The following is a 9,974-nucleotide window of genomic DNA, read 5'->3' as shown; positions in this document are numbered from 1 at the left end:
GCCTTGGTAAGAGTTACAACACAGGCAGAGTTTTGGATGACCTCAAATTTAGGTAGGTTGGAGTATGGGAGGCCATCTAGGAGTGCATTGGACCAGTCAGGTGATCATTATAGCTTTGCTGAGTTAGATTTTAAGATCACTATCAAATTACATTTAATTTCATGTTTTAATCTTAGATTCAGTGGAAGCTGAATTGAGTATCCAATGTACTTGTTTAGGATTCAGAGCAGCTAACAGAGATTTTCAGTCAATTCTACATATCTTCTAACCCAGAGCACCATTCATTCTCTTAGAAACTATTCTCCACTGTAATCTACAGCAGAAACACTTGAAAGTAAAACTATATAAATGTATGCAACAGTAGAAAATGTTTTAGTTCCCAATGTTCCTGAAATAGATGGTTACACCAATCAAATGGGATGTACATCGCACCATTAGAATGATGAGGATGAAGCTGAACTCCATGAAGATACAGCAAGTCTAGCTAGTGGAGATTCACTCATGGCTGGTTCACTTGAACTCGTCACAGTAGCCAAGGATGAAGGGGTTGTCGGCAAACTGAGGCTTCCTCGAATAAATGGGCTTTGAGGATTTCCAGCAGCTGAGCTCAGTGGGTTGGTTGGGGGAACAGAACCACTACCAACTGTCCAGTGGCATGTATAGTGGCTAAAATTAAAAATATAAATAAATGTTCATTGCAAAACAAGTCTGAAGAGATTGTGCCATATCTCATTTAGAAATTGTGACCTTATCAGGTTCTTTTACCATTTCCAAGGCTATTTTATATTGATTAAAGAAGAGAAAGAATTGCATTATTATAGCATCTTTCATGAGCGCAGGATGTCCCAAAGCGCTTTACAGCCAATGAAGTACTTTTGATGTGTAGTCACTCTTATACTGCAGGAAACAATGATTATAAACAAATATATAGTCACCAAGATAAAGTTTGGGATAATTATAAAGCAGATTCAGATATGTTCATTTCAGCAGCAGTGGCACACTGTCAGCTGTCCAGTGAGGTAGAGAAATGCACCCAGTAATGAAGTTCAAGCAGAAGATCTGAATCTTGTTATTAGTTTATTGTCCAATTAACAAATGCTTGAATTCCTATGTCAAGCAGTCCTTAACTTTAGCTGTCTGCAAGCAGCAATCACCTTCAAAAAATTTTCCAAAGGGCACTAATTACTGAAGGAAATGACTCAGCAGAAAGCATATGCCCAGCATATTCAGGAGGAGGAAAGAGAAAATTGAGGAGTCAGGGATAAATTACAAAGGAATGAGGGCAGAGTTGGCTGGAGTGGACTGGGAAAGGAGTTTAGCAGAAAAGACGATTGATGAACAATGGCAGACTTTTAAGAAAATAGTTCATGACTCACAACAAAGACATATCCCAGTGAGAAAGAAAGATTCAAGGAAGGGGATAAACCAACCATAGTTAATCAAGGAAGTTAAGGATAGTATCAAATTGAAAGAAAAACCGTACAATGTGGCAAAGATTAGTGGTAAGCAAGAGGATTGGGAAAGTTTTAAAAACCAACAAAAAAATGACCAAAAAAAAAAATAAAGAGGGAGAAAATAAACTTTGAGGGTAAACTAGCAAGTGATATAAAAATGGATAGTAAGAGCTTCCTTAAATATATAAAAAAGGAAGAGGCCAAAGTGAACATAGGCCCCTTAGAGAAAGAGGCTGGGGAAATAATAATGGGGAACCAGGAAATGACAGTGGAGTTGAATAAATGTATTGCATCTGTCTTCACAGTAGAAGACACTATTAGCATTCCAAAAATATTAAATAATCAAGGCGCAAAATTGGAGGGGGGGGAAGGGGGGGGGTGGAGGAAATTAATACAATAACTATCACTAGAGAAAAAGTTCTGGGGAAACAAATAGGGATAAAGGCTGATAAGTCCCCTGGAACTGACAGTTGCATACTAGGTTATTAACGGAAGTAGCACAAATAGTGGATGCACTGGTAGTAATCTTCTAAGAATCCTTAGATTCTGGAAAAGTCCCAGAAGATTGGGAAACTGCCAATATAACACTTTTATCCAAAAAGGGAGGGAGACAAAAAACAGGTAACTATAGGCCAGTTAGTTTAACATCCATCATTGGGAAAATGTTAGAGTCTATTATAAAGGATGTAATAGCAGAGCATTTAGAAATGCATAATATATTTAAGCAGAATCAGCATGGCTTCATTTATTAGAATTATTTGAGGAAGTAGCAAGCAGGATAGATAAAGGGGAACCAGTAGATGTAATATATTTGGATTTCTAAAAAGCGTTCGAAAAGGTTACTTAATAAGATAAGAGCCCATGGTGCTGGGGGTAGTATAGAGGATTGGCTAACTAATAGAAGACAGAGAGTTGGGATAAGGGAGGCATTTTCAGGATAGAAACCTGTAACTAGCGGAGTGCCACAGGGATCAGTGCTGGAGCCACAATTATTTCCAACATATATTAATGACTTAGATGAGGGAAGTGAGTGTACTATTGCCAAGTTTGCAAATGACACAAAAATAGGTGGGAAGGCAAGTGGTGAGGGTGACATGAAGAGTCTACAGAGGGATGTAGACAGGTTAAATGAGTGGGCAAAAACTTGGCAGATGGAATATAATGTGGGAAAATGTGAGGTTATGCATTTTGGCAGGAAGAATAGAGGAGCTGAAATATTATTTATATAGAGAAAGACTGCAGAAAGCTACAGCACAGAGGGATTTGGGAGTTCTCGTGCATGAATTCCAAAAAGCTAAGTTCAACAGGTAATAGGGAAGGCAAATGGAATGTTGGCCTTTATTTAGAAGGGAATGGAGTATAAAAATAGGGAAGTTTTGCTAAAACTATACAAGGCATTAGTTAGATCACACCTAGAATACTGTGAACAGTTTGGTCCCCTTATGTTAGGAAAGACATACTGGCATTGGAGGCAGTCCGGAAAAGGTTCACTAGGTTGATCCCAGTTATGGAGGGATTTTCTTATGAGGAGAGGCTGAGTAGTTGGGCCTGTACTCATTGGAGTTTAGAAGAATGGGAGGCGACCTTATTGAAACATTTAAGGTTCTTAGGAGGTGGACAGGGTAGATGTTGAGAGGTTGTTTCCCCTTGTCCAGGAGAGTCCAGGACCAGAGGGCATAATCTCAGAGTAAGGGGTCGCCCATTTAAGAGATGAGGAGGAATTTCTTCTTTTAGAGGGTAGTGAATCTGTGGAATTCTTTACCACAGAGGGCTGTAGAGGCTGGGTCGTTAAGTATATTCAAGGCTGAGATAGACAGATTTTTAATCAGTAAGGGAATGAAAGGTTATGGGGAAAGGCAGGAAAGTGGAGTTGAGGATTATCAGATCAGCCATGATCTCATTGAATGGCGGAGCAGACTCAATGGGCCGAATGGCCTATTTCTGCTCCTACGTCTTATGGTCATCTTATTAACTTGTTAATAGTTGCAATAATCATAGAAATCCAGCAATTCTGTCATTTTATAAGAATTCCTTTACTAAATTATTTATCACAATTTAACTTCAGTGTTGCAAACACAATGGCCAAGTGTGAATTATGCAGATTAAAACAGAAGCTGGAAGAGAGAGTATGGAAAATCTTCCTCTATCTCTGTTCTGGTGAGTTGTATGCATGCAACAACAATCATAATCATTTTATTGTGAATATTGGCAATGCTGTTTTCAGTGAATATTTCAGCTGATTTTAAATACCTAAATGATTTATTTCACGGAATGAATTGTTAAGTTATTATGGTCTGGATTTTTCAGTAAAATAATGTTGAGGCTATCCACATTCACTGTTATTAAAAGAATAAATCAGACAGCAAATTCCAGTGTCCACACATTGACAAATAAACATCAAAATCAGGAAGTTGCTGTACAAGTTGCTCTGCTCCTCCAGTATTTTACAGGGAGACTGGGCATTCAAATACATGGAATAGAATGAAGTTACTGTACTTAGCCACTAAACATGTTAAATAATGTTGGACTTGGTCTATTCAAGTGGAAGTAACTTTTCTGAAAATCAACCTTTTGAAAAAATAACTTTTAAAGTGTGGAGTCTCATTCCTTCAGATTTTAATTATTGTCGGTGATTTTAAGAAAGCTAATTTTAAAAAATCTTTTCATTTGTCACTGATCTTTCTCTCTCTTAATGCCATCTTTTTTCGTCTCTATTCCATTTTCTACATACATTGAATCAAGTAATCTAACTTACACTTCCTGGTTCAGACTCTGTGTTCTCCAGTAACAATTCTTAAATCTGATTGGTTAAGGAAATATTCCACTGCTTTCACTGTTCACACAGGTGCCCGGTCCCTGGTTGAGGGTACTGTGTAGTTTTGGATTTCTAACAACAGTAGGTTCCATTGCAAAATCCCATAATAAGTCTGTGGGCAAGCGTAAGTGTAATGAACCAAGAGTGCTGTTTGTTCATCGCTTACCACAAAATCAGGGTTAATATGCCATACAGGAGTTGGTGGCATATTATTAGGAAGGATTTAAAAACAAAATTTAAAATCAGACTCTAGAGTTTTTAAACTGAGGTCGCATTTCTCCTAATGGTGCAGGAACTGGCATCTAAACCAAGTCAAAATTGTGTCATCTAATTTTTAAACATCACTCAACTTTCATTAAATGGGAGACTAGGACTCTGATTTTACTCAGCAGGAACAGGGTGGTAACATATTAAAAAATTGGGACACAGTACTTAACACCTCATTTTGCTACCTAACCACTTCAGGGCAGCCCAGCAATCCAACCGTTTCAGGTCTGACTCTACTTTTAATATACAAATCAGGCTCCTCTACTAGTTGCAATTTGGAGGTACCGTTGGGCTGACTGTGCTCCACCAACAGTACTAAGTATGGTGCAGCATAACAAATGGTCGTTAAAAGGGATCACTGCAGGCTGCACAGATATAGATAAATCATTATTTTTGGAGATTATTGCTGGAGTGTTGAGGAGGGGCAGTCAGAAAGTGCATTCCCTTTCCCACCAACCATGATTGGCTTTCCCACACCCCTTTAAATCCTGGCTTTGAGCTCAGCTCCCCATCATGGCCTTCAGATTCTCCAGCGTCTCCTGAACAGTTAGCTGATCATGATCACCGGTTCCACACTCTCATCCAAGATGCCAGGCAGGCAGTATGATGCAGTACTGCCGCATTGCCAGTGAACAGACAACCCCATATCTCACATAACAAATGTTCAGTTCAGTTGGTTACTTGTTGACAGATTTCTCCTTGACTGAATTGTATTTCAATTCTTTTAAATTAAAAAAAATATACCAACAAAATATGCCAACCAATCCAACAAAACAACTACTTTATCATATCAATTGAATTTCAACAATAAAGCAACACAAATAAGTATAATTTTAAGTTTGAGTAAATATATAGAAATTTCATCCACCCACAAAAGCCTGGATCTGTGACCTATATGCCTCACCTGCCATTGGATCCAGTTCCAGCTGCATGAGTCACTGGTAACATGTTGGCATATGGTGGAGGTGGCAAGGTTGACCAGTTGTCATGCCCTGGTAAAGCCTGAAGGCTGCTACTAGAGCTTTCTGAAATGGACACTTGGTTAAAAACATAAAATAGATCAATAAACCAAAAACTTTGTATTTGAAATAAATAGGTCATCCATTTTTCTTCCCATCCAGATGTTAACCCTAGCCATTTATATGAATCATTATCAGTTTAGAGATCAGGGATATCAATCTGTGGCCTCTCCACAGGCCTCACAAGATGTGCTTCAGATTACACTGCAGTTATTTTTTGTTTAGCACTCCTAATGTGTTCTTAAAAAAAATCCCTGCCTCTTCCGACTCCCCTCCCTGCCTCTTCCCTCTCCTCTCCCCTCCTTGCCTCTTTCTCTTCTCTCTCCCCTCCCTACCTCCTCCACTCCCCTCCCTGCCTCTTCCTCTTCTCTCCCTGCCTCCTCCACTCCCCTCCCTGCCTCTTCCTCTCCCCTCCCTGCCTCCTCCTCTTCCCTCTCCCCTCCCAGCCTCTTCCTCTTCCCTCTCCCCTCCCTGCCTCTCCCCTTTCCTCTCCCTGCCTCTGCCCTCTCCCCTCCCTCCTCCTAGCCTCTCCATCTCCCCTCTCCCCTCCCTGCCTCTCCCCTCCCAGCCTCTCTATCTCCCTTCTCCCCTTCCTGCCTCTACCCTCTCCCCTCCCGCCTCTGCCATCTCCCTTCCCTGCTTCTCCACCCCATCTCCCTGCCTCTTCCTCTTTCTTCTCACCTCCCTGCCTCCTCCTTTCGCCTCCCTGCCTCTGACTTCTCCCCTCCCTCCTCCCTGCCTCTCCCTCATCCCTCTCCCCTCCCTTCCTCTCCCTCCCCTCTCCCTGCCTCTCCCTCTCCCCTCCCTGCCCCCCTCTCCCCTCCCTGCCTCTTCCTCTCCCCACCCTGCCTCCTCCTATTCCCTCTCCGCTCCCTGCCTCTTCCTCTTCCCTCTCCACTCCCTGCCTCTTCCCGCTTCCCCTCCCTGTCTCTTCCCTCTTCCCTCTCCCCTCCCTGCCTCTTCCCTCTTCCCCTCCCTGCCTCTTCCCTCTTCCCCTCCCTGCCCCCCTCTCCCCTCCCTGCCTCTTCCTCTCCCCACCCTGCCTCCTCCTATTCCCTCTCCGCTCCCTGCCTCTTCCTCTTCCCTCTCCGCTCCCTGCCTCTTCCCTCTTCCCCTCCCTGCCTCTTCCTCTTCCCTCTCCCCTCCCTGCCTCTTCCCTCTTCCCCTCCCTGCCTCTTCCCTCTTCCCCTCCCTGCCTCTTCCCTCTTTCCCTCCCTGCCTCTTCCCCTCCCTCTCCCTGCCTCTTCCCCTCCCTCTCCCCTCTGTTGCTCTCTCTCCCAAACACACGCTGTGAGCCAGGGCTCAGGAGGTGGGCGGAAAGAACAAGAGAAACTGGGAGTGGGAGGGTTGATGAAAATGGCAAGGTCAGGGCAGCAGCTTATTTAAAAAAACAGTCACTGCCTTCAAATAAACATGGTGGCAACACTATTAAGGAACGTCCCTGATATAACAACAGCGCTAAAACGAAATCACACTATTAGAATGGGTTTTAAACGGGGGACACATGTAATATCTTTCAACTGGATCTGGCTGAAGCCAGAATTTATATATTAATATTGAGTTCAACAATTTCAGAACATGAACTCTTTCCTCCATCCCCACCCCCTTTCCGATCCCCCTTTTCCCAATAATTTATCATTTTTTTACAAATATATTTTTCTTTTCCCACCTATTTTTAAATTTATTTTGATCTATTGTTTCATCTCCACCTTTTAGCCCATTTCGATCCCTTCCCCCCACCCCACCCCCATTAGGGCCATCTGCCACTAGCTTGTCCTGCTTGCTACCCTTAATGTCCCCATTAGCACATCCTTTAGATAATATCACCACCATCAACACCCCTTTGTCCTTTTGTCTATGACATCTTTGGCAGTCTCTTCTTGGCCTCCACCTATCACTGGCCCCCTATCGAGCTCTACCTGTTCCACCCACCTCCACCAGCTTATATTTCATCTCATTTCTATATTTTTTTAGTTCTGATGAAGGGTCATTCGGATTCAAAACATCAACTATATTCCACTCCGCAGATGCTGTCAGACCTGCTGAGTTTTTCCAGGTATTTTTGTTTTTGTTCCAGAATTTATATTGTCAGCTATTGCAAGATTCCTTCTGTGGAATAATTCTCAGAAACCAATAGGCTGCTGTTGACTATGACTTCGGTTTCCCCAGTTTATATTCTGTCCATACGTATCTGTCCTATTTTTCCAAACAACAAATCAACAACCTCCTTAGTTGGAGCTGCTTCTCCTCTCACTCTCTTGTATAGAGCTACAGACGTTTAGAAAGCCTTGATTCAGGCTAAGGTGTTCGCTTTGCCTTCCTGCATTCAGATTTTTTAAGGAGCCATGGTTCCAGATTTATTTCAGGACGTTGGATGCAATGCCATCATTATTGGGGGTGAATAAGAGTTAAAATTTGAGCAGAACCGGTGATCTGTGTTCCTCCCCCACCCCGACCTTCCCTGATTTGAAGAGAAGTGAGATGGAGATGTTTGCATTCATTCCTTTTTCTGGGATCATCTGGAAAAGCTGGTGGTGCCATCTGGTGGAATTGCCAAAATGTTCATCTCTGTTGCATGCGTTCCTTGCCAAAAGTGGCCACCACCAAATTTGGAAAGGTTAACATCCCAACAGCAGCTGTTTTGGTCAGCAACACTGCTTGTATTAGGATCTATCAGTATGGCAAGACAATTCTGTGCCTGAAGCAAGTTACCTTGCTCAGATTTATGCTAAGTCTGGTGAAACTATGTGCAGTCAAGATTGCATCCAGCTCAACACAAACTGGCCATAAACAACTTGGTTGCTGTACTCCAGCGAACTTCTGTTTTGCGTACCTGTGTTTAGCACCCACATGAACTTGGTAATCAAAATAGGATTAGAGCATCTCATATAAAGAGCAGCGAGGACTGCTCCGAGCATTACACCAAAATGTGGTTAATTAAAAATTAGTAAGTGAAGAGTTATTTGGTGTTTCCTTGTCCTTATAGTAAGTTATATTCTTATAGCTGCTACTTTTTAAATTGATAATTTGCCAAGATTTCTCACAGTTAAACATTTAAGCTGAAATTATCTTATTCACAATAGCAAGCATTAGTCTTAAAAAACTCTGAAATCACACAGTACATCAAGGGACAAATCACTAAAATATGACAGCACAAAGTTGAACCACCATTAACTTAAACTTCCATCCACATAGAAACAAAAACATAAGCAGTGGATTTTTTTGGATCTTTTTGTTGAATTGCGACCCCCTTCCCCTTAGACAATTGCTTGTAACTGTGTCTAATGCTTTGCTGACCAAGCTAAACCTGTAACAACAAATATGTGGAAACACTATATGTTAATAATATTCTTACTGAGAGAAAATATATTACTTTTAATGTAACACAAGTTTTACTTTAAAAACTTGTGGGTTGAAATCATCACACTGCGATATTAATAACAACCATTTTAAAACGTGAAATTCCTTCGTCCACTGGTTTTAACAAAAGTAATATACTATACTAGAAGAGAAAATTAATGTACTCTTCAGGAATAAATTTGAAAACAAACAAGAAAATTAAAGACCAGAAAGGAATATTCAGCCAATCAAAGCTCAATCATCTTATCCTCCTAATATCCAGAACATCATAGATTTCAAAAATCAGTAAGCTAGTTGAGATAATTAAAGCTTTAATGGGTTTAAATCCATTGCAGATTTCATGTTTCATTAATTTTGTAAATGCATTTTCAAACTGTGAATCACAGTTGTTAATTAATCACTTTAATCCATCAACTGCCAGTTTAATTAATAGGTTTGAGCATACCTGTTGAGTAATTTCTGTGCATGTAGGATGTAGGGTATGGATTGGAGAGGTGGCTGCGCCTCGAGCTGTAGCGTTCACAGCTATGGTACGAGTGCGCACCTGGAAGTGGTAAAGTAGCACGGTACTGATAATTCGGATTTGTTGACGCACAAATGGTCTCAGCATTGGGTATCAACCAACTGCTTACTGAGGAGAATGACAAAATGATTCTGGTGAAATCAGTAACAATTCAAATATAATAGTTCAGAATTACATTGTGAATCTTGCTGTGCCAACTGTTCTGTTCTCACAGAATTTCCATTATCTGTTCCAAAAGTAACTTTATTAATTTCAAAGTGATCGACATTTGTGTTTTGCTTAAACTTTAATATTTAGCTTGCAATGTAATATATGTTACGCCAAGAAGTTTGTCGATTTCCACATTTGAAAGTAAAGCAATTCGGAAACTAGGCAAAAATGTGAGAATATAAGAATCTATAATTGGAAAATTGCTCATTTAGATTCATCTAACATCAAAACAGTTGTTAATATCAGTAGTATAATGAGGACTTATATGGATATAACTAAAATACTGCATTGAAAAGGTTTGGGGACTTTTAAAAGAATATTTTGAA

At 40.9% G+C, this 9,974-nt stretch overlaps 1 protein-coding gene across 1 annotated transcript in view; it reads right to left on the bottom strand.

Moving 5' to 3' along the window:
- Positions 1 to 434: 434 nt before the first annotated feature.
- LOC144691890 (T-box transcription factor TBX19-like) overlaps positions 435 to 9,974 on the bottom strand; it is a 31,604-nt gene continuing 22,064 nt past the window's right edge. The window contains exons 6-8 of the mRNA XM_078560465.1: positions 9,361 to 9,546; positions 5,441 to 5,573; positions 435 to 666 (exon numbers count right to left, since the gene is read on the bottom strand). Of these exons, the coding sequence (XP_078416591.1) occupies positions 435 to 666; positions 5,441 to 5,573; positions 9,361 to 9,546 (551 nt within the window). The remainder of the gene's footprint in view (positions 667 to 5,440; positions 5,574 to 9,360; positions 9,547 to 9,974) is intronic.

This window comes from Cetorhinus maximus, chromosome 16, assembly GCF_964194155.1.
Source record: "Cetorhinus maximus chromosome 16, sCetMax3.hap1.1, whole genome shotgun sequence".
Taxonomy (NCBI): Eukaryota; Metazoa; Chordata; class Chondrichthyes; order Lamniformes; family Cetorhinidae; genus Cetorhinus; species Cetorhinus maximus.
The sequence above is the reverse complement of the archived record's forward strand: the minus strand, read 5'-3'. Positions and strand labels throughout refer to the sequence as shown.